This window comes from Populus nigra, chromosome 16 (assembly GCF_951802175.1).
Source record: "Populus nigra chromosome 16, ddPopNigr1.1, whole genome shotgun sequence".
In the NCBI taxonomy this organism is placed as follows: Eukaryota; Viridiplantae; Streptophyta; class Magnoliopsida; order Malpighiales; family Salicaceae; genus Populus; species Populus nigra.
Window position 1 is genome coordinate 774528 of NC_084867.1, and position 27000 is coordinate 801527.

The 27000-nt window shown below is 35.9% G+C and overlaps 3 protein-coding genes and 1 non-coding gene across 8 annotated transcripts; 3 read left to right on the plus strand and 1 right to left on the minus strand.

Annotated features, from left to right (window-relative positions):
* Positions 1-3708: 3708 nt before the first annotated feature.
* LOC133675282 (protein DEFECTIVE IN MERISTEM SILENCING 3-like) lies at positions 3709-10108 on the plus strand. Its single transcript, XM_062096614.1, has 8 exons — positions 3709-3852; positions 5164-5280; positions 5709-5823; positions 6267-6504; positions 6890-7081; positions 7166-7486; positions 8610-8835; positions 9606-10108. The coding sequence occupies exons 1-8, from the start codon at positions 3826-3828 to the stop codon at positions 9630-9632; spliced, it is 1263 nt and encodes a 420-aa protein (XP_061952598.1). The 5' UTR covers positions 3709-3825; the 3' UTR covers positions 9633-10108.
* A 459-nt stretch (positions 10109-10567) lies between these two features.
* On the plus strand, positions 10568-13487 carry LOC133675524 (uncharacterized). Of its 2 annotated transcripts, none has more exons than XM_062096931.1 (2): positions 10568-10727; positions 12950-13487. In XM_062096931.1, exon 2 carries the CDS (start codon positions 12970-12972, stop codon positions 13351-13353), a length of 384 nt encoding a protein of 127 aa, XP_061952915.1. In that variant the 5' UTR covers positions 10568-10727; positions 12950-12969; the 3' UTR covers positions 13354-13487. The 2 variants fall into 2 exon arrangements, with proteins under 2 accessions (XP_061952915.1, XP_061952916.1); XM_062096932.1 differs by having other exon boundaries at positions 10596-10785.
* Positions 13488-13998: 511 nt separating this feature from the next.
* Positions 13999-14070, minus strand: TRNAQ-CUG (transfer RNA glutamine (anticodon CUG)). Its single transcript has one exon. It is a non-coding gene; the product is annotated as a tRNA-Gln (tRNA).
* An 802-nt stretch (positions 14071-14872) lies between these two features.
* LOC133675785 (uncharacterized) lies at positions 14873-26569 on the plus strand. 4 transcript variants are annotated; one of them, XM_062097263.1, is made up of 13 exons: positions 14882-16853; positions 16953-19342; positions 20029-20156; positions 20384-20483; positions 20592-20724; positions 20825-20888; positions 21135-21912; positions 23280-23606; positions 24266-24859; positions 24982-25054; positions 25135-25220; positions 25578-25697; positions 26167-26569. In XM_062097263.1, exons 1-13 carry the CDS (start codon positions 15281-15283, stop codon positions 26260-26262), a joined length of 6462 nt encoding a protein of 2153 aa, XP_061953247.1. In that variant the 5' UTR covers positions 14882-15280; the 3' UTR covers positions 26263-26569. The 4 variants fall into 4 exon arrangements, with proteins under 4 accessions (XP_061953249.1, XP_061953248.1, XP_061953247.1 ...); XM_062097262.1 differs by having other exon boundaries at positions 14882-19342; XM_062097264.1 differs by lacking the exon at positions 26167-26569 and having other exon boundaries at positions 14880-19342; positions 25109-25220; positions 25578-25702.
* The last annotated feature ends 431 nt before the right edge of the window (positions 26570-27000 follow it).

Below are 27000 nucleotides of genomic sequence, written 5' to 3' on the forward strand. Positions count from 1 at the left end.
GCAAAAATAAAATTGAAAGTCTTGAAATTTAAATCTTGCATTTCCACTAAAATTAAGCTTGATTGCTTACATACCCTAATATTGTATATATACTCAAGAGAAGATTATTAATTAAAATTCACACACACTTAATTTTTTTGGGTTTTTTTTTATTTTCTCCATATATATATAGATTTAATAATAATTCAAGTTTGCAATCTAGTTGACCTGTGTTAAGGGCAACATGGATCCACCACATGAGTAGCTTTCAAGCTTTGCTACTGAGCTATATCTGAAGTCCTTGAGAGCACCCACTTTAGAGATCCATAGCCACTAGACTTAATTATTAGCTAGTTGGAGTTTATGATGGAGGATAGAAGAGAATCCCGAAGTTAGATGGAGCTTATTGCTTGCATTAAAAGAAATCTTGACGCAAGGCAAGGGATTAATTCACAAGGAAGGAGACGAGTCTCGTCTGTGCACCTTACTTTTTGACGAGGGAAATTGATGAGTTGGTGACAAGAACCTTTCTCTATAAATTTGTGTTACGATGCATTTCTTGTAGTGGAGGCCCCGAGAGAAGATTTGATTATTTTAACTTATTAAAAAAATATCATCATCAAATAATTATAAGAATATGATATAATAGTTTTGAGGGGTGTAGTTTAATTGATAAGACCTTAAATTTATTTTTCAGAGATCACCAGTTTAAGTCTCACAAATCTCATGATTACTTGATACTTCTATGATCGTTAATTTCAGGACCTGTGGAATTAATCGAGATACATGCAAACTGGTTCGGACATCCATGTTAATCTAAAAATAAAATAATATATAAAGTTAGGAATGAAATATTATCCACCATAAAACTTAGATATTTTATTTAAAGAAGATTTTGGAATCCAAGTCACTCGAAAGACTCCTAAGGATAAGGTGCAAGTAAAGAGAGAGTGTCTCGTATATATTGAATAATTATAGTTATATATAAAATTAAGAATGGATCGCTTACCATAATTTTTTTTTTTTTATGAAATCCAAACTCATCTATCAAATATATATAAACAAATTAAAAATATCCCTAACTATCATATAAAAAACATATATAAAAAACATATATATATATATATATATATATATATATATATATATATATATTGATTGGAAAGAAGACAAGATTACAAGCTAGACAATGATGTTGGAATGCCGATCCTGTGTAGTTTATCTGAATCTTAAAATTGGTTTAAGATTGTGAATTACAAGCAACAAATTAAATCATTTTCTAACAACTTTATAATTAAAACGAGAGATATTCTCAACAACTAAAATGTAATCATGAGATGCTAACATTTCTTTACATCTTATTAAGGTTTGGTACATGGGACAAATCAAGGTATATATTGTCTTTTTTTCCTCATCAAGCACGGTAGGGGGGAATTAAAATTAAAAGAAATGGCCTGGGAAAAATATTGTGGATAAAATCCACGGTGTTCCTTTTATTTTGTCATTCTCAAACCAAATCATGTATTTTGCTATTGGGGTATTATGGTATTTTTCATAGTGGTCAATTAATCACTACTATATTGATGGGGATAGACCTGTCTTTTTATATTCTTTGTGTATTGTAAAATAATTTATTTGCCCTTTAAATCAAAATTTCTAAAGTCCATGCTTAGGGTATTTTGTGTTTTTCATTTTCCAAACACGGGTGAAATAACACAAATGCCTTTTAAAAGAGATTTTTCATTAACTTAAGCTCAGGGGTATTTTTGTACTTTTTATTCTAGTGTTTTTGTTTTTTTAAAAGTTGATGATCATAGGTGTTTTTGTATTTTTCATTTTCTAAGTATAGTAAAATGAGACAAATACCTTTAAAAATATAATTTTCTTTAACTTATGCTCAAGGGTATTTATATCTTTTTCATCATGGTTTTGTTATAACTAGATTGATGTTGTGAATTCACACAATGATTTATATTTGTTTTGTTATTTAATCTTGGATGATTACAAATTTTATAAAGTGATTTTTTTAGTGTTTGTCTACTATGAAGTGATCATGGTCTTATGAACCAGATCACTGGTTTCAATGATCAGCTCAATTTAACTTTGATAATTTTCATGTTTTTTTTCTAAGTTTATTATTTTTTAATTTTATCATTTGATTATTAGGCCTTGAGTTTCATTTTTTTTATTTTTTTATGGGACTATCTCGGTCTCATATCTAAGGTCACATGTTTGTTGGGTTAACCCTGGTTAATTCAATTTTTTATGTTGTTTTTTTTTAATTTCTTTCTTCGACATTAAATTACTAGGCCTTGAGCTTTGTGATTTGTTTACATTTCTATTTTAGGTTTATCCCAATCTCATATCACGGGTTTCCAAAAAAAAAATTTTTTTTATTTTTTTTATTTCATCATTTGAAATTACATTGCTAGGCCTTAAACTTTGTGATTTTTTATATTTTCTTTTCTATAAGGTTATCTCAGGTTGTGGGTTAGTCAAGTTAACTCTGGTTGACTTGAGTTTTTTCTCGATATTTTTTTAATCTTTACCTCATATCACAATTTACGAGCTAGTCAAGTGAACTTGGTTTGACTTATTTTATATATATATATATATATATATATATATATATATATATTTGAATTATTTTTTTTGAATTATATTATTTGACAGTAGATTGGTGGGCTTTAGGCCTTAATCTTTATGATTTTTTCTATTTTTTTTATGGGATTAGATCGAGTCACGGGTTAATCAAGTTAACTTAGGTTTATTCAATTTTTTTTTTAATTCTTTCATTGATTTAACTTTAGTATTTTTCCTAGGTGTTTTTTAAATATTGTTTTAGCTTGATCTCATATCGCAAGTAGCGAGCTGTGTAGTGAGTTTGGGTTGACTCAGGTTGTTTTTTTCGATATTTATTTTTTTAAAATTTTGTTTTTAATTTTATACTTTGATTTTTGGTTTTTGAATGTTAGACTTTATTGTTGTTTTTTTAATGTGAGTTTATCTCAATTTATTATCCTAAGTTATTGGTTAAGCAAGCTAACTCTGCTTAATTCGAGTTATTATCATCTAAATATTTTTTTATATTAAAAAAAGATTTACCTAGCTAACAGAAGCGATTGCCACCTATACAGTGAAAACTAAAGAAAGAAGAGGAAAAGGTCTTAATTACGAAATGAAAACTTAAGAAAAGCCCTGAAGCTTTCATTTCCAAAATTTGAAGCATTTTTTTTTTTTTAAAACTGATTTAGTAATTAAGCTTTTGCTTGAAACGATTAATATATCTTGGGCCAATGTTAGGGCCCTGATGAAATACAAACTCAAGGGAAGCCCAAATGCTTCATAACCCTATTTTGCACCTGACTGGCCCATGGCCCACGAATGAGCAAATTTAGACCCCCGAAATAGACTCTTGGTGGTTGCATTTCATTGGGCTCTATCAACTCTATAAATTCGAACCAGTTTTTAATATTTAAACTAACTGTGTGTGTCTGACGTGTTGATTCGAGATTCGACCAAGTCAGATGCTGGATCGGTCAAGATTGAAGAAAAAATAGATAAAAAACTAGGATGACTCAGTCGAAAATCCTGGTTGACCCACTGAGCTGATTGAACTAGGTCTGCTCGGTCACAACCCGACCCTCTTAAAAGTTAAAACCATTGGATGTTCTAACCGATCAACGGCTGAAAATGCGTTTGTAAATGATATTGTGCGTACTATAGCCACAACCAAAAAGATTCCAAATAAATATAAATAAAAAACCCTAGAGAGAGAAAGAAAAAAAGAAAGAAGAACTCAGACAGAGAGTGACTGAGTCGTCAGAGCTCTACTCAGCAAAAAAAATGTTTCAACCCAGCAACCATTCTCAGGTCTGCTTCACTTCTCAAATTCTGTTTGTTTCTCTAGAAAATTTAGGAAAGTTAAACAAAGTTCTTAACTTTCTTATTTCTCAGTGTCAAGTTCAATTTTTTTTTCCTTAGTCTTTTTGCCACATTTTCCTGGAAACCAAACAGGAACCTAATTAAGGTTTCTACTCATGCATGAGCATGTTTTGGTGGTTTGAGCAATTTGAAGGTCCAAAAAGACAATCCTGTTGTATTATATTAGTCTTCTCTGTATCGCTATTTTCTATTTACTAGTTTCTTGAGTGGAAAGAAGAACCCTTTACCGGGAGACTTGAAAAGCTTAAAAATTATGAAAGAGAGCCCATTTACTAGTATTATTGAAAGAAGCTATTAGGAGCGATTTTTCTGAATTTTGTTACGATGGTGGCATTTGTTTACTAGGAGTGCGTTTATGTGGATATTTTACAATGTGGGTCTTGCCTGGTTTTTAATACACTGTTTCTGGTGAAATTCTAGGTTGGTTGAATTTTATTTAATTAATCTATCAACGTGGGATTGCCTGCTTCTCAATAGTAGTGTTTTTTTTTTTTTTTTTAAATTTTTTGTAGCGCGAACTTGAATCTGTCTTTTCGAGGGTGTTTCGCAGAGCAAGGCGGCATTATAAGAAATTCAAATGGGTTTGTTGTTGTTTTTGTTGTGGTGTTAGTGCTACGTTTTATTTTAACAAGAACATACTGAGAACTTACTGGGTGGGGGGAAAAGATTGTATAAATTTGGAACAAGAAAATTCATTTAGGTTGGGGGAAGTTTTTGTAGGACGAGAGGAGTAGAAAGTAAATGAATGTTGCACTCATGTCATAAATCCCTGTAAAGAAGATTATTGTTGCCTAGGTATGCAACTTGTTTAACCTTCATATAATTAGAGTACTGTTGTGGAAATTGAGAGGAGCTAAAGCTTTTTTTCAGTGGTCAATTGTATATTATCATTTTACTCTTCCCCATTCTGAAGTTTAATCAGTCCAGTGAGAAAATTCCAGTATTTTTTAGCTTGAAAATCTTTGTAGGAAATAGTTCAGTGGATTTATAAATACTAGAATTGTAATTTCTTTAATTTACTTGATTGGAGAAAATGTTTTTGTCTTCCATCCTTCTTGTTCTTTAGAGTGATGCATGTTAATGCCCCCACATTATGTATAGACAATCTTCCTATGAAGAAAAACGAGCCTGCTCATGGGCAGACTGTTCTGTCCTCTAATTTCTCACAATCTGTGCAAATACAATAAATTCCTCTTATTGTTGGTTTCAATTCTCACCAAGGCATCTTTTTTTTTTCAGGATGCATCATCGTCTGCATTAATGCAAGTGGATCCAAAAGAAACTAGTATTGTTGTGAGGGATGAGATGCAAAATGGAAGATTCCCACAAGCCCAAACCATCCTCTACAATTCTAAGGTTCTTAAGTAAAATTTTATTCTGCTGTAATATTCTTGGCTACAGGTCTGTTAATGGAATTAGTAAATTAATTCTGGCAAACGAGAAACAGTAATGTTATTTATGAGTTTTAATTCTGGCCAAGGAGAAACGGTGATGTCATATTAGTTAGAGTGAAAGAATTGAAAAGATTCATGATGATCATCACTATTACTATATTGTGTACTCTTTGTTCAATTTTACTTGTGGTTAGGATCTGTCTACTGCTTGTGTATGCGCGTGTATGTAAGTATATACATTCATACATGTCTTACAAAAGGAAGGTTTCATGAAAAAGATGCAGAATTTTTTATGTTTTTTAAGCTCACTTGTATATATTTACAATTATTCAATCTTGATACTTGTAATTTGAGAATGGTCTATGTACTAACTTTGGAATGACCCTGCAGAAACTTCAAGAAGATTTGCATGTGCTAGGGATGAAAATCAAACATCATGAGGACAACATTAAGTTTCTGAAGAGTCACAAAAACAAATTAGATGATTCCATTCTTGATCTGCAAGGTATTCTTAATTTCTTATTTTCTACTCGCTCATCATGGATTTTGAAATATGAAATCCTTCTTGGACTGTGGAAAGCTGGTGAAAAGGCTTAAAAAGTATCTATCACCACCACACTGCTAACCTGGATGAAAGTACTTCTGAGCATATATTTATCATTTCCATTTCAAAATTTATTCAATTTCTGAGTGTACGCTGCATCCAAGATATTAGATTGAACAATAACACTTGCTTGGGGTTTTGAGTTCTCTAGTTAGCATGAGACCTGTGGGATCTGCCATTCTTGTGTTCTTATGTCATTTGTTTTTTGGTTGCTGTGAACTCCAAAATTGTGCATGCAGTCTACAGATATAATATTTTGGATATTGGCTCTCTATTTATCACTAGTCATACATTTATCCTTTTTTCTCTCATCACATTCTCTCTACGGATGGTTTTTGTCCCAGTTACCCTTGGCAAATATCATTCTTCAACAATGCCAAATAATGAAAATGATGCCCATTACTCCAATCAGAGTGAGGATGAAACAATGGAACAAATTCTACAGCATGAAAAATCTGCTGCGGGCATTTTGTGCCGGCTGAAAATGAGCCATGGCACTCAAATTTCACATCCGTCATTTACCAACGATGTGCTTGGTGTTGTTGCTACACTTGGCAAGGTAGATGATGATAACCTTGGCAGGTCAGTTTGAATCTACTTGCTATCTGTTATGCATGTTTATCAGGTTGCGAACTGTACACTGCTTACAGCATCACTATAGCTGAGGTTAATGTTTATAGTGCCAATTAATTTTAAAAAATGCCAAATATGAGTCCTCAGTATAACGAAAGGGAATCATCACCCATCATCTCAGAACAATCTGTGAGCTCCTGTTTTTATGCAGGAATTAGTATATTGTTTCTGTTCTTTGATTTAGAAGTTGAATTTAGGTTCTATATAATTACAGGAGAACCAATGCTGGTTGGGAGTTTAAATGGCATGAAAATGACCTCTCTGCTTGCTGATGTATCCTTAGAAATGTGCACAATGCTTGATTTATCTTTTTCCGTGTTTAAAATGAATGTAGGCTTTTTTCCGAGTACTTGGGTGTGGAGACTATGCTGGCAATTGTCTGTAAGACATATGAAGGTGTAAAAGCTCTAGAAACATATGACAAGGAAGGCCAGATAAATAAAGACTCCGGCCTTCATGGCCTTGGCGCTTCTATTGGGAAGGAATTGGATGGTCGATTTCTTGTCTTTTGTCTTGAAAATCTAAGGCATGAATCTCAAGAGTCATCTTTTGTCAATCCAGTATTGTAGTCTGTAAAAATTCCGTTATCAGTTCACTTTCCCTTTTGCAGACCCTATTGCGGTGAATTTGTGGTGGATGACCCACAAAGGAGGCTTGATCTCCTTAAGCCAAAATTACCTAACGGGGAGTGCCCACCTGGGTTTATTGGCTTTGCTGTAAATATGATCAACGTGGAATTCACAAACTTATTTTATCTCACAGGCAGCGGATATGGTCTTAGAGAGACTCTATTTTATAATCTGTTCTCCCGTCTACAAGTTTATAGAACAAGGGAAGACATGGTACTCGCTCTTCCTTGTATAAGTGATGGAGCCATTTCACTGGATGGAGGAATGATGAAGGGTACTGGTATCTTTTCTCTAGGTAATCGGTAAGTGGTCCTGCTGTCATACCTGAATAGACAATTTTACCTGATTGCATCTTATGGTGAATTTCATCATTTTACTCTCTTCACAATGGATCTTGGTAATATGAAGGGAACTCTTTTCTGGATTGTTGACATAGGACAAGGTAGAAGAAATTGAAGCGGAAGGTATAGAAGAAAGGGAGAGGAAAATAAGAAAAACAAGATGAAACGAAAGGGTGAAAACAATAGAAAAACCACAAGGAGAAAAAATTGTCTGTTAAATTCTCATTTTTCATTAGTCAGTTGTCCATAATGGCTGTTCTTTAAACACAATATGTCAGCTCTTATATATAACCACTCAACCTTAACTCGACCCACTCACACATAAAAAAAAAATAAATAAAAAAAATAAAAAAAAATAAAAAATAAAATAGAAGAAACAGAAAATTAGAAGTCATAATTAAAACTAAAAAGATAAGTAATAAAAGAAAGAAGAGAACTGTATGACTAATATATAGGAAATAAAATAAAGATCCTCAATATCATTAAAACTCTGAGGCAATCAATTATAATCCCATTATCTGTGGTTGGTTCCCCATGAATCATGCTGGATTATGAAATAACAATTGAATTATGCTGTCTAAGCTGTAGAATTTGGCTTATTATGTGGCCTTCAAAAGTTTAATTGATGATTTGTGGAAGCACCAATGTGTGCATGATGCTTCTACAGCTTTGTAAATTGTGGGGTCTAATCATTCCGGAACAAATCCATTCTTTTTAGTACTCGTGTTATTGGTATATTGTAGCTTTTAGGGCTCTCATTCTGATGTTTTCAGGTTCTCTTAAATGATATTAAATACACCACTAGTTTTAAATATGTCTACTCTTTATTTAAAAGGGTGTTTCTTTGACTGAAAATGACGTACATGGAATCTTTATTTGGTTCTTTTTACTATCAATGCTAGGTGTGCTTGAACAGTAAAAATTAAGATTTTTTTTCATCCGATGCATAATTCAATTGGATGACCCTTTCTGCAGCATCCAAGCTTTGTGTTTTAGATTTGTTATTGTAGATATGTCTTTGGTTAATATGAATGAACTCTCATTTTCTGCAATATACTTTTTCTGGAACTTGTATGATCTATAGGAATAATGTGGATGTAAGATTCCCAAAATTGTCTGTGACATCAACCCTGCCTGACAACTACATTGACACCGAGAAGCAGCTCAAGGAGACAAAATGGAAAAGGGAAAAAATGCTGGAGGATATAAAGAGAGAACAAGCACTATTAGATGCTGCAAAGCAAAGTTTTGAGAGAAAGAAGGAAGAGTTTGTTAAATTTCTGGCTCAAAGCTCAGCATATGCAAGTCAGGTAATAATTTGAACATATCTTATCATCCAAAATTTGACAGTCTACATATCACTCGGTTGTATTTAGATGCTCTGATTTTGTGTGTGCATGTGTCGTGCAGCCACATGGCTTGGTAAGATATAAAGTTTAAACCAAAAATGTGCTATTTAATGTCAAGCTCTAGTTGCACTTTGAAATGGCCCCCCAGGAAGGCGAGAAAACATGGCTTGGTAAGATATAAAGTTTAAACCAAAAATGTGCTATTTAATGTCAAGCTCTAGTTGCACTTTGAAAGGGCCCCCCAGGAAGGCGAGAAAACATGGCTTGGTAAGATATAAAGTTTAAACCAAAAATGTGCTATTTAATGTCAAGCTCTAGTTGCACTTTGAAAGGGCCCCCCAGGAAGGCGAGAAAACATGGCTTGGTAAGATATAAAGTTTAAACCAAAAATGTGCTATTTAATGTCAAGCTCTAGTTGCACTTTGAAAGGGCCCCCCAGGAAAGCGAGAAAAAATATGATAGTTGCTTTTTAGGCGAACAAATAATGAAACTAATATTTTCACTTGACTCTATTATTTTAATGAAATTACAATTATTCGACTGATAAAAGTAGGACATTAATCATCTTCTATTGCATTGTCTTCTATCTATATTGAAAACAGTTGAATGGACTTCCAAGGCAATGATCATGCGTTCATGTTCATAGTTTAGGTCCTTTTTACAAGGAAAATGTTAATCTTGAGTAGTCGTGTTTAATAAATCTGAGATATGGTCTTCAATGGAATCAACAGATGCAGACAGGACTTACACCAAGATAACTTTTTAGTTGAAGAAAGTTCAAGCCTCGTGGAGGAAATGGGATGACCTTCAGTTTGAACATGTTCTGGAGCTCTTGTTCGGATCAAACATTTTCCTTCCTATTTCTGGGCAAAGAATATCTTAATATCTTGACTGAACGGTCATGAAGTTTTTGATTCACTGAGAGCAATTGCTTCTGCAAATTCTGTTGTGCTGGATCACTAGTAATTGAGAGTCACTCCCAATCCCTTGTTTGTTCATAGGAAAATCCCAGCACACGATTGTCCATGGGATGCAGATCCTTGTACTAGGAAAAGCTGCAATCAGCATTAACTTGTATTGGTCTCTTACTGGTAGATGCCTGTTTTATATCCTCTAAGTTGTATGTACATGTTCATAATAATGCAGTTTAGGTCATTTGCCCATCAAAGGCTGCTAATCCTGTATTGTTTTTTGACCTGAAAATTTTCAAGTGCTTACTGTATTTCTCTTTCTAGTCCCCTTTTTTGAGCCCCCCCTCCCCCCCCCACAAAAAAAAAAAAAGTCCAATAAATAAATAAATTTATGATAAAAAAACTATCATCGTCAATATAATAATAATAAAAAAAGGCAAATGACCTTGCAAGTACAACAACCAATTAAATATTTCCTCTGTACCATTTTTATTGGCCTTTATCTGTTTCGAAAAGTAAAAATAAATAAATTTGATCAACTATCTTTAAATTATTTTGCTTATTAAATTTTTTTAAAATTAAGGTTTAAGAATATTAGAATTTTAATATATTATAACTATTTAAAATTTTTTTAATTGATCTCGACGATTAAAATTTTCAAAAATTAAGTCTTAATAAAATTAGAATTTTAATATTTTGTATATTTTTTAACTTTTTATCTAATAGAAAATTAAAGAAAACAATAAGTCAAAAACATGTTAAATTGACAAAATTGAAAAAACACCCAAAATTCAATTCTGGGCACGTGTCTATAACAGCTTAGCCCTAAACACAGAAGAAAGCATTGAAGCGACGCCGTATGTAGCAGAACCACATCGTCTCTGTCCAACTCCAAGAAAAAAGCTTTGGGGTCAGGGACAGTCACTTTGCAGTTACTCCTTTGTAAGAATCCAACTCCCTCTCGCTCTCTCTACTGATTGAATTATGAATCTCTTATGAGGTTATTGACATGGATTTTATCTCTTCTAAAATGGGTTTGCTTTATATTTTTGCTTACTGCTTTGATTTAGTTGCTTCTTCTGATTTTCTTTCTCAGTTCCATGTTTTCTGATTTTCTTTCTCAGTTCCATGTTTTTCCGTTTTCTGGAAATGAAAACTAGAGAATTGATAGAGCTAGTAATTTGAAGTGAACTCATTTCACCCTTGTGTAGTGGAAAGGAATGGAATTTCTTGTAAGGATCGAATTAGGTTGCTGTATGATTAATATATTTGTGAATTGAAATTTTTGATTTTTTTAATTTTTATTACTTGGGACAAAGTCTTGTCTTGGGTATTGAGTTTGATTTAAGTATTGTTACCTAGGTAAAGTAGGCACAAACTACATTACAAGGTTGGTGATATTCATGTCTTAATTCTAAATGAAGTTTGTTTTTGGAGAGTAGTTGTGGTTACAAGGGAGAATTTGCTGGAAATTAGTTATTTTAGTCATTGTTGTCAGAAACTTTATGATGGGAGTTACTTGCATTTTGCCAAATGTAATTAATAAATGGTTAATCCATGTTTTGGGGCAGCCCCTTCTAGACTGAATTAAAAAGCTTGTATTTTTTTGTTTTTGTGAGGTTTGGTGTGTGCTTTAAGAGGATCGTACCTTTTTAAAAAGTCAACCACACCTCTAAGGCAAACACACTAAATCTTCTTGTTGTTTAACTCAATCGCATGCTTATGTAAAGTGCTAGCTGGGATGAAAGTGATGTCTGTAAGTTAACTTAATTCCGTGTTTAAGTACAAGTGTCGATTTAGGATTACAGATGGACTGGTTCTTGGAAGATTTTACCGGAGAATATTTGTTTCCCTGATGGATATTGAACAATTTTTCTCTTGCTCTTCATTGCGTTGTTTTCCTTAATTGTGTTTTATTTTCACTCTGTTCTATTGCTGAGGAAACAAAACAAAGGAAAAGGAAATGAAATGGAAGTTTTTTTTAAAACCACGATTAATATTCTACTTTACTGAATTTTGGAATTGCGTTGTTATCACTTTTGAAATGGGTGTGATATATTTTTTTCTTTCAAATGTGGATTTAGCATTTTAGCTGATGATTTATTAATTTTTTGCTGTTAGTTCCAAGTTTTTTGGTTTTCTGAAAAAGAAAAGTACAGATTTGATACAGCTAAATGGTTTGAAGTGCATCCATGTCACTGTTTTGTGCTAGTAATTGCTTTTGTGTAGTTATATTGACCCATTAGAGTGATGCGATCCTAGTTTGGATAAAAGGAAAGTTGGAAGTTGAAATGCTGGAATTCATATGAAGTAAGAACAAATACAAAAACTTTAGAGAGAAACTCTTCTCTTACAATTGAGATTACAAAATGATATTCAAGACTGACCAGGAATTCAATGTAGGGCCTAATTTATAATGTTTCAACAGCTGTAAACAACCAACAACAATAGTAAATATATATATACTGCTGCCACAACTTAGACATTGAAAGAGATTAAAGTCAAGAGTTGTGGCTCAAATTCCAGCCACATTCAGCCCACAAATCCTGCTGAAAATCAGCAAGGAAACCATAATTTTAGTCTACATTTTCAGCTGCTCATCATTCTAGATCTTGCTGGAAATCAGCAAGGAAATCAATAATTTAGTCTACATTTCCAGCTGCATATCATAGAGGCAGGGTTAAAAATAGGTTTTCTAGTATATGATTTCAGGCTTGAATCGTAACAGCGTTTTTTTAAAACTTTCAATTGCTTTCTAGTATTTTTTAAAAGAAAGAAAGTGTTTTAGATAAATGCAACCATCTCATCACTTTCAATTGCTTATTCAGTATGAAATGAACTGGTTCTGTATTGGATTTGATTGGTGTAATTCGTCTTTTTTTTTTTTGATGAAGTGATATCTATTGTTCACCTCAATTGCATTTGCGTACTTCTTTAAATATCTAGTTGGTATGAGAGTGAAATTTGAGGGAAAAACTACTTGTCTGATTACAAGCAATGATTTGAGATTTGATGAATAAACTGATTCTTGGAACTTTACCAGAGAGACTTCAGTTGCCTTGTGGATTCTCCACGAGTTTTGTCCTGTCCCTTTTTTCATTTCTGCATCTTAGAGTAATGTATATATCCATTGCAGTAACAAATGTTTCTTCTTTCTGTGGCAGTAAGCTATCGAACCTGAAGAATGGCAAGCAAAGCTGTGAAAACTGTGGCAAAGGCAGTTGCAGAGTACCAGTATCCATGGAAAGAGAAGTTGGCGAAGCACAAGAATGAGCTATCCAAAGGCGTGTGGGGTTACTGGAAACTCGGGGCCTGGACACCACTCCACATCAGTGGTCGCCGACGAGCTAGACTTCGCAAGGAAGTCCTCCTTGCAGGGGAAGACTGGCCGTATGACCCAGAGAGGAAAGAAATGAGAACCAAGATGAAAGGACACAAGTGTGATAGGATTGCTGCAGAGAGACGGGCAAAGACTGCCAAACTGATGGAGCAAATGCCTGAAATGTTGCTGGCATATAAGAAACGAAGGTGGGAGAAGAAGATGAAGGAAGAAGACAAAAATAAATAAACACTTTCCGTTCGACCATTGTTTCTCAAATTGCTTTTGTAGTAGCTGTTCCAAAAAAATCGCCTTTGTATTGGAGCTTTTTCATCTCCTGAAAGAATTTTAGTGAAATTTACATCAACTCTGCATTGCTTCAATGTTCTTCCATACATACATATGTGTGTGTGTGTGTGTATATATATATTAAATGTAGCAATGCAAAAAAAAAAACATTAAACTCATTAAAAAAAATAAAACAGTTATTTGTTCCCCTCCAATACAATTATCTTTTTAAATAACTTTTTCTCAATCATATTTATATTATTCAAAATACTATTTTATCAATTTAATTTTTTAAAATAGTATCTCCCCAGAGGCTCTAATGAGCAATAAAAATGTATTTTTAAAATTTTTTCCTGTTTCTATTTTTTTTCTCTGAATTTGTCACCTTTTCTTTTCAATATTTTTTATTATTATTTTAAAACTTGGTCTAGCCGGCATGATTAATTTGGGACTGGACGTCAACTTATCCAAAAAAATAAAAAAATAGAAAAAGAAAAAATTTGACTGGCCCATCATTGATTTTTAGAGTTGTGAGTCAACTCTCCTAATGTCAGGTTTTTATAATATAGTTTTTCCAAGCAATAAAAGAAGAAAGAAAAAATATGAAGGTTCCACCGAGACTTGAACTCGGGTTACTGGATTCAGAGTCCAATGTCCTGACCACTAGACCATGGAACCATCTTGTAATATGTTCACCCATATTTATATATAGATATATCTCTGTAAAAAGTCCCGCTGACTAGTCAAGGCTTGTTGTGGGTGGTCAAATCATGCCACATGATTTGTGCAGATACAACAAACTAGTACTCTTAATGGCATTCACTGAGTCGATCTCTGACCAACCAAGGATTGCCATGTGGGGCAGGATAGCTTGACTTGTAGACTAGGGGCTTAGCTCTTGTTATATTTTCTTTCACAACTAGTTCGTAGGTTAGCTTTTTCGAATCAGACCGGTTTGGGCAAATCAAAGTGAGTCTAGTCTAGTCAGGCTAATTTCAAATATTTTATTTTTATTTATTTTTTATTCAAAACAATAAATCTATGTTCCTTCGGAGTGCAGTAACTAATCACAAATGAAAACCTAAATCTTAAAATAAAATGAAAAGCTCATATGCTTCTACTTTATGCTCTCATCTCTTTCCTGTTTGTTTGGAGAATCATACAGGGCCTTGTGCAGGGTTCACTTTCCTTTTGAAGGAGGAACAGAGAAGAAAAATCTAATCCCATGAGCATTTTTTAAGAAAAGATGATCAATTTTACTCCAAAACATCGTCAAACATTGAATTAATTTTGAAACCCACCTTGCAAAAATGTAGAGATCACCTCATCCTTCCTTTTACACTCTTTCGTCCAATAAAATCACATCCCTTTTCTTTTTTTAAGAATCCGTTTAGTATTATGAAAACAATTAATTTTTTAAAAATGTTTGTTATTTGAAAATATATTGAAGTTATATTTTTTATTTTTTAAAACATATATGCAAACAAGCTATTTTCATGGTAAGAAATAAAGTATCAAAAGGAATGAAGGAGCACCGAGTCTTTCTCTTATGTTAGTGTGTTACCAAACAGCAACCTTGTCTAATCCTTGTCCCTGCCTTCATTTGTCACTGTGAGAAACTAGACAGCGAAAATGCCAAAAGTCCCCTGATTTAAGCCACTACCTTGATATTTGCAACACACGGATACCACTTTGCCAAAACAGTTGGACACACAGGTCTTTTATTATTACCTGTTACTTACTTTTCAGTACTGATAGGAACAGGCTACTACAGGAGGGCGTTACTTTTGTCAATTTCAATTTTCAAATGAAAGCAGTAAAGACCCTTGATTCTCTGTAACTTGCAAGATTCGGTTTCTTGATTTTATTGCGTTTCAAAGAATGAGAAATGGTTGATGATGATGATGGGTACAGGAGGTGTTCAAGAAGTGCAGGCAAGTGGAGGTGTAGGGAGAGAGCTTTTAGTGGCAAAGCGTATTGTGAAAAACACCATCTTTATTCAGTGGAGAGGGGTTTGAAGAGAAGCATGGAGAAGAAGAGTGAAAATGGAGGTGGGGTTGAAGTGGGTTCTCTGAAAAAGAAGAGACAGAGGGAGGTAAGTGAAGAGGATTCAGGTATTTTGGCGGGAGAGAAGGAACAGAAGGTTAGTGATCATGTGGGTTTTGGAGATCAAGGGGTTCATGACTGGTTTAGTGGAGGGAATTCAGATGTTTTGGAGTGGTTTGATGATGTAGATGCTGGTAATGTTGGTGAAAGCTTTCAACTTTGGCAAAACGAAGCTACTGCATGTGGGAATAATGGGCAGGTTCTTGGTGGTGAAGGGTTTCAAGATAGTTTTGGTGGAGAATGTGGCGGTACTGAGGTTTTGGGTCTGGATGGTAAGGTTTTTCAGGTTTGGGACGGTGAAGGATTTCGATTGGGTGAGTCTGGTCTGGGTGCTAGTGAAAATGGTGTTGTGGGTCTAGGTGATCAAGGGGCCCCAGGCCTATTTTGTCAAGTTAGTGCTGCTAATGTTGGAAATGTGGGCGTGGGTTCTGGTGGTGGAGGAATACACGGGGTATTTGGTGAAGTTAATGGGAAAAATGGTGATATAACCCTCTCTGGTGAAAGCATGGAGGGACTATTTGGTGAATGTAAAAATGGAGGTATGGCTGCTAGTGGTGAAGGGGTTCAATGCTGGTGTGGTGAAGCTGGGTGTGCTAGTATTGACGGTGAGGGAATTCAGGGCCTTTTTGGTGAAACTACTTGTGAAAATGGGGGTGAAGGGATTGAAAGTGGGTGTCATAGGAATGGAGGTGGAGATGATGTTGAAGATGATGGGAAAACGAACAAGAAGGAAATTTTTGGTGTTGAAGCAGTTGGTATTGACGATTCAAGTGAGTTTGGTGGTGATGACAACGGTGGAGCTGAGGTTTCTCCAGTGAAACGCAAGCGAGGGCGACCAAAGGGTTTAACGAAGAAGAAGAATGATCCTCGAGGTCAAGTAAAACTTGGCCTAAGTGGTGATAATGTGATCGGAAATGGTAGTGACGTTGGGATGATTGAATTGGAAATGTTCAGTGAAACCAGTGGTGTCAATGGAGAAGGAAATGAGAATAACCCAGTGGAGGATAAGCAAATCCTTGGTGCTGGAGAGTGTATTGAGAGATCAGTTGGAAATGAGATTGTGCGGCCAAAGGCAAAGCGTGGCCGACCAAAAGGTTCAGGGAAGAAGCAAAAAGATGTTGCACCTGAAGAAAAACAGTGCTTGCCTGGTGATTTTCTGGGCAATAACAATGCTGGCATTGAGTCTGTTACCCCGGCAACATTGGAGAATGGGAGGACTACGCTTCTATGCGCAGAGGACGATGAAACTCCTGGTGAAGCTACTGCTGGTAACAAGGGTGGAACTGAGACTGTCACACCAAAAAGGCGTGGGAGACCAAAGGGATCAAAAAATAAGAATAATGGAGATACTGCAGGTGAGAATCAAGAAATAACTGGTGAAACTAAGGGTTGTATTGGTAGTGTTGTATGGACTACGATACTAATGGGTGTGGAGAGTGAGACTACTATTGCAGGGGCAGAGGATAGAGAAATTCCTGGTGAAGGCACTTGTGCTAATGGGAAAGTAGAGGAGATCATCGCACCAAAGAAGCGTGGCAGACCAAAGGGTTCAAAAAGGGAGGAAAACCTTGCTGGAGTTGATCGAGAAATGCCCGGTGAAACCAAGGATACAACTGACTGTGACAATAGGACTACTAGATCAATGCAGTTGGAGAGTGAGAGGACTACACTTGAAGGTGCAAAGGACAAAGAATTGCCTGATGAAGTCACTGGTGGTAAAGGGATCATCACACCAAATAGGCGTGGCAGACCCAAGGGTTCAAAGAATAAGAAGAAGGAAAATCTTGCCAGTGGTGAAGCCAAGGTGAGTGTTGATAGTTGTGATAAGACTAATATGCCAAGGGTTTTGTGGAATGAGAGGATTACTCTTTTAGATGAAGAAGAAAATGGAGGCAGTCATGAATTGCCCTGTGGTATTGTGGGTTATAATGAAAGTCGTGATAACAAAGTCAGGCTGGCAGGTTGTGTGAATGACATGACTACTTGTTTAGGGGAAAATGATGGGGCAATGGCTGATGATAATATTGACAGTAGTTTTGGAGTGAATGATAAAAGCAAACCTAAGCGCAAGCGAGGGCGACCAAAGGACTCGAAAAATAAGCAAAAATCTCTTGCTGGTGACAGGCAACAATTTCCCGGTGATATCATGGTTAGCAATGATGGGGCTGATAATAAAGTTAGGTTGATGGGTTTTGAAAATTGGACGACTGCTACTTTTGATGGATATAAAGCTTTGTGTAGTCACGCCACTATTGAAGGTGCTGACAACAAAGCTAGTCTGATAGATTTAGGGAATGGGATGGCTGCTCTTGTGGGTGAAAAAGCTAGGAAATTGCCTAGTGAGGCCACTGGTGTTAGTGGAGATGGTCAGGAAATCATAAAGCCTAGTCTTGACCACAGAGTGGGCTCCATGAACAAGCCAAAAAATCCAGCAGATGATAGTTGGGAATTGCCTAGTGACATTGTGGATAGAAATGGAGATGCGGGCAATGTAATCAGGGAGGTGGTTTTAGAGAATAGGATGGTTGCTTCTTCATGTGAAGGACATCGGGTATTGTCTGTTGAGGTCACTGGCCATAGCAGAGAGGGAAATGAAATTAGAAAGCCTAGGCCACGCGGCCGACCAAAGGGCTCAGTGAAGAAGAAAAATCTTGCTGATGGTCACCAGGAATTGCCTGGGGAAATTATGAACGGTAATGATGGCAAGGACACAGTTAGTCTGATGGGTTCAGAGAATAGGATGACTGCTCTTTTAGGTGAAGAGTATTGGGTATTGCCTGGTGTGGCCACTGGCCATAGTGGAGAGGCGTATGATAATATAAAGTCTAGGCGTGGTCGTGGCCGACCAAAGGGCTCAGGGAACAAGAAGAAAAATCTTGCAGGTGGTGGTAATCAGAAATTGGCTGGTGAAGTTATGTATGGTAATGATGGAGAGAATGCTGTTAGGTCGGTGGGTTTAGGGAATGGGATGACTACTCTTATTGGAGAAAAACATAGAGCACTGACTGGTGAGTCCACTGGCCATAGTGAAGAGGGGGAAATTCCTAAGCGTAAGCCAGGCCGTCCAAAGGGGTCAAAGAACAAGAAAACTCTTGCAGGTTGTATTCAGGGATTGCCTGGTGAAACCATGCGTGGTAATGATGCTGGTGAGAAAACACTGAGGCTAACTAGGATAGATAATGGTTGGGCAGCTCCTTTAGGCAAGGAAGTTAAGTTGGTGCCTTGTGAGGTCAATGGTGTTAGTAGAGATGGAAATGATACCATGAAGACAAATGTTAAGCATCACCAACCTAAGAGTCTGAAAATAAGGAAGGAGGGTGACGGAAATGAGGAAATCCAGTGCAAAATCAAGTGTAAAAGTGATGGTGAGGATAGTATTATTTGTCTAGCAGGTTCTGAGAGTGAAGGGAGTATACTTGAAGGTGAGGAAGATAGGATAATAGCAACTGAAGCTGCCGGTGGTAATGAAGCTGGCACTGCAAATCTGCAGTCTAAGATTGAGTGTGCTCAACCTGAAGCTTCAAAGAGAAAGAAGCTAAGTATTGCTGCTAAAGAAGAAGAGAGACAGAATGGAGAATTTATGGGCAAAGACAACGGTGAAAGTAAAAGGCCAAACAATAAGCAAGTCAGACGAAAAGCCTTAAAGAGTAAGAGAACTATTCTGTTAGCTAAATCTTTTGACCGTATATTAAGGCAGAAGTATGGAATGAAGAAGGAAAGTGGGGAAGATTTGGGAATGGACAGGGATATTCTGGTTGAGCAAACTGGTCACTGGAGCAATATTAAGAAGAGGCCTAGGGGAAGGCCACCAAAGCACAACCGATCAGAAAATTCAAATTTACTAGTGAGTTCTTCCAAATTCATGTTCCATAAGCTATTTGAAATGGATGTATTAGCTACCGGATATTTAGCCACTAGGAAAATGCTTGGTGAGGCTACCGAATTATATTCAAGCTATTTGAAATGCTTGATGAAACATTGGCCTTTGTTATTTACAGTTAAAGTGGAATGTAAAGGACCAAGTTGTGAAATACTGAATAGCATTGGAATTAGTAATGATATATCTGGTAATAAAATTTGCATTCTGCATTTTCATTTTAGTGTTGTGTGGACTGACTTATTTTATGGAGTATAAGTTCATAGGCTCTAACTTGGAATCAGAGAGCTTCAATATGAATGTTGAAGTCTGTTTTAAAGAGTGCCTAAATTTTTCTGCACATAATTAAATTGCTAGTTTCTAAAATGTTGTACGCAGAAACTTCTTAAGCAGATTTTACATACTATAAAGAACTGAAAGCACCTAAATATAATAGCAGCAGCTTTAATTCTAGCCTTATACAAATATTCTATTTCCTGTTCTCATCTGTGGTTTGTTGCATGTGGGATTTCTAAAGATTCTGAAGTTATGTCCTGAGGAGTATTACAGTTTAAAATTTCTATTTTTTTTTGTTAATGTGAAATTACAGTGTACCAACATTGTGATCCTTGAAGGATTTAGATTGGCCCATTCTAACGAGGTTTATGTATCAGGGTGCCAACAAGAAAAACGAACAGAAGACCTTGATGTGCCACCAATGCTGCAGGAATAATAGGAGTGGTGTTGTCATTTGTTCTAATTGCAAAAGAAAGCGCTATTGCTATGAGTGCCTTGCGAAGTGGTAATGGGATTTTTTTTCCTCGTAGCCCTTTCACTCATAAACAAAACAGTTGAAAAAAATTGATGTTTGAAGTATTTTTTATGTTCCTGTCAAGAAGTTACTTCTTCTAGTTAACATTAGAATTTAGTTTGAAACAGTTCAAAATAGAAATGAATCACTTTTGAGTTCATTTAATCCTATTTAACTCTTGGTTTGCAATTTAAATTTGATTTTGAAATAATGTTTAGGTACCCTAAGAGAACACACGAGGAGATAGAGATTGCATGCCCATTTTGTCGTGGTAATTGCAATTGCAGAGTATGCCTCAAGGAAGATGTAGTTGTGGTTGTGAGTGCCTTTTGTTTTTCTCTTCTTTAAGTTTTCTTCATTTTGTCTCTGTTGCTGTACTTCTACTTTTAGATTTTCATGATGCCAAATAATATGTGGTTTTGACAGGCTGGTGATGATAAAGCTGATGCAAATGCCAAATTGCAAAAGCTTCTTTACCTGCTACACAAGACTTTACCTCTCCTCAGGCATATTCAAAGGGAACAGAACTCTGAAATATATGTAGACTCCAGGATCCATGGTATTCCATTTTGATGCAGTTATTGGTTTGTAAAGTTGAGTCTTGCTATACAAATGGATGGTCCAAGTTGCTTAATGGCGTGTTTGTTCTTGTTTTGTAGGTAGCCAATTAACAGAAGAGCATGTAACAAAATCTTTACTTGACGATGATGATCGAGTATATTGGTATTGTCTCATCCTCCCATATCTTGGAACTGGAACTTGAGCCATTTATGAATTGAACTTCTGCTTTCTTCATTGTGTATTTTATTTGCTAGGTTTAACATTATTGCTAGGATAGGACATCACCACCATCTATTTTATCTTTAGCATCTTTAAGTTCACTGATAGCAACAGAACTCAAGCAATTTGTGTCTTCTATCTATATTCTGTGTTAAAGTTTGTAACTATGTAATTATTCTTGTTGAACAGTGACAATTGCAGTACATCTATTGTTAATTTCCACAGAAGCTGTCCCAATCCTGATTGTTCCTATGATCTCTGTCTCACTTGTTGTTCGGAACTCAGAATAGGATTTAAGCCTGGAGGTAATGAAGCAGAATCTTCTCACCTACGATTTTTTGAAAGAGTAGACAGTCAAGGTGCGCTTGTTCATGACCAGATAAATGAAAATGGAAAAGGACTTGGCTGCAAGACTCAAGTGTCTGATTTGGAAAATAAGTGCACAGCTGATATGTCATGCAAGTTTCCTGATTGGAGAGCAGAGAGTGATGGAAGGATTCCTTGCCCTCCTAAAGAACTGGGAGGCTGTGGTAACGAGATACTCACCTTGAGATGTATCTTTGATGCTAACTTCGTTGAAGAGATGATTAAGAGTGCAGAGGAACTTACTCTTAACTATCAGTCCCCAGATATTAGACTTTGTGAAGAATGTTATTTGTGCCATCCTACCAGTTCCACTGAAAATGGATCTAAAGATTTTGCAGTGAGGAAAGCAGCTTATAGGGAGAACAGTGATGATAACTTTCTGTACTGCCCAAATGCACTTCAGTTGGGTGATGATGACTTTGTACATTTTCAATTGCATTGGATGAGAGGTGAACCTGTTATAGTTAGACATGCACTTGAAAGGACTTCTGGTCTGAGCTGGGAACCAATGGTCATGTGGAGGGCTTTTAAAGGTGCAGAAAAGATTATAAAAGAGGAAGCACACAGGGTTAAAGCCATTGATTGCCTGGATTGGTGCGAGGTAGGGGTTCCTTATTTGCATGTTGAAGTTGCATTTTCTGCTTTTGCAATTGTTGGTTTTGCTTATTAATGACCTTTTCCTCATTGCAATGCCTAGTGAGTTCCTTTAGCGTAATCTGCTACCATGTTTGATCTTCATTTTGTGTATTGTTCTAACAGACATGCCTTTATGGATTATCAGAAAGATAAACAATGAAACTTTCAATCCACAACTTCTTAGTTCAACATTAGACTAAGTTTGATGGGAAAACCATCTGCAATTTTAAGTTTGCAGAGTAAGTTAGGTTGAGCATTGTTAAAAGGTTTGTTGTAACTGCATCCACCATCCCTCTTGTACCTCACTTCACATTGACCATCAATTGCCCCTGAAATTCATATTTTGCGGAATTTTCATGTGGTAGTCAGTAACAATAATGGTGGGGAAAGAAACAAGAGGGGAGCTCTGTAACTAAACAAACTTCAGGACTGATTGATGTAATTTAACATTCGAGATTGTTACAATCTTACAAAATTCTTTTATTGCTAAAACAGTTCAAGCTAGTAATGCACTTTGAAAACTTGGAGGGACTCCCTATCTTATTTTAAACAGTCCCCCCCTCCCCCTTGCGTCCATTTCAATGATTAAGAACTGGATCAGGATTGGAGGAAACTATTCTTTGCAATGCAGTTTCTGTTGCATTTGTTAAACATTTGGGTTAAATGCATTAGAGTGATTTTTGCACAACAGAATTTGCATGGAAGGGGTGATGAAAAATCCGGGCATTAAATTGGTGGCCCCACTTGAAGATCTCAGCAAGTGTCATCGTACAATTTCTGTCATGTATACTGGCATTGCCCAATGAACTAACATTTGGATAGTTTTTGGGTTTTGTTTTTCTTCAGTATCCCAATTAAGAGTCTATTGCATGTAGCTTAGAGTCGTAGGTTCGCTTTGGGCTTCGACAAATGAAGATTTTCTTGAGATCTCGTTTTTTTTTTTTCCTGTTCAAAGAAAACAGTGTTGGTAGCAGTATGCACTCATGATTTATATATACTCCTATGTTTTTAACATTTTGGTAAAAAAAGAAGAAGAGTTTTATGGCAGCACAGAAGTTCATTTCAATCAATGAAGTATCCTTTTATGGGCCATTGTGGATAAGACAATTCTCTGGAACACATACCATGCTAATGAAATTTATTTCTACATTCCGTGTCATAACAGGTCCCTTTGCAGGAGCACTTTCATGAGTGTTCATTGACCAATGTTACTAGCTGTTCTGACAGACAGTTGGGTCATATGTTCACCTAAAACATAACTGTTCTAAATAATGAAAAATTGTTAATTATAGCATATGGAGTATAATATGTAATTAACTCTTGATAGTGCAGGTTCAGGTTAATATTTTCCAGTTTTTCAAGGGCTATTTAGAGGGTCGTAGCTATAGGAATGGTTGGCCAGAGATGCTGAAGCTGAAGGATTGGCCCCCATCAAATTTCTTTGAAGAATGTTTGCCAAGGCATGGTGCTGAGTATGTTTCTATGCTCCCCTTCAGTGAGTATACCCATCCAAAATCTGGCATTCTGAATATGGCTACAAAGCTTCCTGCTGTTTTGAAGCCAGACTTGGGGCCTAAAACTTACATAGCATATGGATTTGTGGAAGAACTTGGTAGAGGTGATTCAGTGACAAAACTGCATTGTGACATGTCTGATGCGGTATGCAACATTTCTGTCTGATAACTTGTACTTGATGTTTATGTTTAAGATATTTCTGCATATGTACTGTCTTCCCAGTTTTGCATGCTATGAACAATCAAGGGTTTTTACATGTGTGCTTTAGATTTGCATTCCCAACTTCTGTTCACTGAATTTTCCTTTTTGGAAGCAATTGCAATGTTGGATTGCAGGATGCAGCAATCATAGATGCCAGAATACCTGATGCATTTTTCATAGTGCCTTTTCATATATAGATTTTTTCAAATGCTCTCCTTCAAGTTGAACATTTCTTAAATGCAATGCATGACCTATAAACAACTGAGGGTTTCGAATGCCTCCTTTGGATTAGCATTTCAAGCTCATGTTTATTGACTTGTGTTCATTTGTATGTGTTTTTTTTCTGTTTGAAACCAATGGTAATGCTAGATTGTGGGATGTTCCAATCATAGCTGCTAGAATACCTGATGCATTTTTTCAGAATATTTTTCACATCAAGATTTTTTTGATGATTTTTCTAGCTGTCTACACACTTAGCTTTTTCTTTAATGTAGATTGCTGATCAAGGTCTTTGACCATGATATTTCATGCAGACTCTTTATGTGAATAGTCTGTGCTACTTAATGTCATAAATTCATACTGTTTAACGAATTTGCATTTAGGTCAATATACTTACTCATATGACAGAAGTGAAAGTTCCTCGATGGCAAAGCAAAATTATAAAAAAAATACAAAAGCAACATGAAGCTGAAGATATGAATCCGGTTTGTGGTGGGATACAGAAAGTGACTCATAAGTCTGGAAGGAAGCCACGAAAAAGAAGGCGGAAAGTTGAGAAAATGGATCCTGAATTACCTAAAAAAGATGAAAATATCGAGAGTGACTCCTCACTAGAGCGGTTGTATGTCCAGGAACAGAAACTGGAAGAACAAAAAAGCATGTGCCAAGAGTTGGGAGAATTTTATAGCATTGTGTGTGGGATAAGATGTTCTTCAACTAAATCTGAGGTGACTGCTGATACCAATTTGCAGCCAGTTGCAAAAATGAATGCAAGGGTGCAAAAATATGATACGAGCTCTGCTGATTTAAATGAAAGTGTGAACAGAGATTGTATTGAAGGAAACCACACCTCAGAACTTGTTTATGGTGGTGCTGTTTGGGACATTTTCCGTCGGCAGGATGTGCCCAAGTTAATTGAATACTTGAAGAGGCATCAGAAAGAATTTCGCCATGTCAGTAGCCTGCCAGTAAATACTGTATGTATCTTTGCCTGCTACAGTAATCATAACTAATATTATTTCCATTGACATCAGGTTATTCAATACAATCTCATACGGTTCCACTTGTTTATTAATTTCACGTGCTGCACTTGCTTCAGGTTATTCATCCCATCCATGACCAAACCTTTTATCTAAGTGAGAAACACAAAAGGCAGCTGAAGGAGGAGTTCAGTAAGAAACTATTTTTCTGAATTAGCTGTTTAGTTATACAAAGGTGTCTTCAAGATTGTGGAACCGTATCTTCTTTGCAGATGTTGAACCTTGGACATTTGAGCAGCACCTTGGTGAGGCTGTTTTCATACCTGCAGGATGTCCTCATCAAGTGAGGAATAGACAGGTGGTGCTCTTCTTGCATTAAGCCTTTGTATTTATGATGATGAATATTTTTAGCTTCCCTTATTGGATATCTTATTCAATAGTCCAGTGATTGTACATGTTAGGTTTCAAGTCAAAATCATAAAGAGTGACATGTAGTCGCAGACTTATGAGCTTATATATATATTACTAAAATTGATATGGATTTGCATTTTTAAATTTGAACACTCTAAATTAATAGATCAAGGAAAGATTACAACCTGTAACGTGAAAGTCACATAGGATGTTTTCAGCATCTATGGTCAGGCTATACTGAATGTTTTGATCTAGATTTTGTTGCATGCATGGCTAACACCATCTTACACTTGCTTTTTCCCAGTCATGCATAAAAGTGGCCCTTGATTTTGTATCCCCTGAGAATGTTCAAGAATGCATTCGGTTGACAGAGGAGTTTCGTTTGCTTCCAAAGACCCACAGAGCCAAGGAAGACAAATTGGAGGTGAATTTTCCCTGATGTAGTTATGCAACCTCCTTAAAATGCATGCGACAGTTGATTTTCATTCCTTTTCTATCTCAGAAGCGTTGTATGAATGTTTTCTCCATGCTTTTGAATCCTTGACTCACATGGATGGTTAGCTTAGGTGTTTGTTAAATAAGCATATTTTGTCATATAGATAAATATGCATGCCTTGGGCTGGGAAAATAATCGAGCTTTAAATGCTCCAGTCCACTTCTAGCATACAGTTCCATGTATGGGTTATCTTGATGATATGCTTAGCTAAATTGACTTTTAGCTGCATATGTTTTATTCAATATTGCATACCTTTTGTCATCCTTTTCAAAAGAGATGGCTACTAATTTGCATTTCATAATGGAAGCTTATCAATGCCATGCATGTGAATTTATGAATTATGTGTCCAATTTAAATGAGTTTTCTTCAATCCAAAAACACTTTCCCATTTTTGTAGGTGAAAAAGATGGCACTATATGCTGCCAGCGCTGCTGTAACTGAAGCCAAAAATCTGACTTCTTGGGTAACTGAAGCCAAAAATCTGACTTCTTGAGTAAGACCAATTTTGCTATAGGCCTTATTAACTGTTGCCAACCCTTTTCTTGTTTTGTTGCTGGGAAGCCATGATTTGGGAGATCAATATATTTTGTAGATGTCTTTCTTGCTATATCCATTTGTCTGCTGTAGTGAAATAAAGTATGCAGGTTTCTTAAGGTCTTGGTAGTTGCAAACTTTGATGTAAATTGAACCCGCTTTGACATTTTAAAATCTGACAGATTTAGGATCATATAGTAGAGAGATGTAATATTATAGTTACCCTAATAACCATGATAAAGTCAATTGAGTACGTTGAAGCACAACACTATTGATGCAAAAATCTACGTAAAATGTTGCTATTTTGGAAAGGTGCTATGTAGTCGCAAAAAAGGAAAATGATATGCAGAAGATACAGATGACTCTTACTAAGCTATATAATATGTTTCTTCCATCGTTGGATGGCTTTCATAGTGTGATCAAGACTGCAGTTCTTATGTTATGGTAGTTGAACATTCAAGGTGCCAGTTTAAATCTACCAAGTTATTTGTATTTTCCGAAAGGGGTGGGGGACACCATTGAAGTTGAAGTTCAAAAAACCTCCAACTGAAGAGAATGAAGAGACGTGGCTGCCTTAACAGAATAAACGAAGGCACCAAGCCAAGTTTATGGAATTGAACACTGAGATAAGAGAGAGGAGGTTATTACACATCAGCTAGAGAGCTCAATGACCTTCCAAGTTCCAAGACCTTCCAAA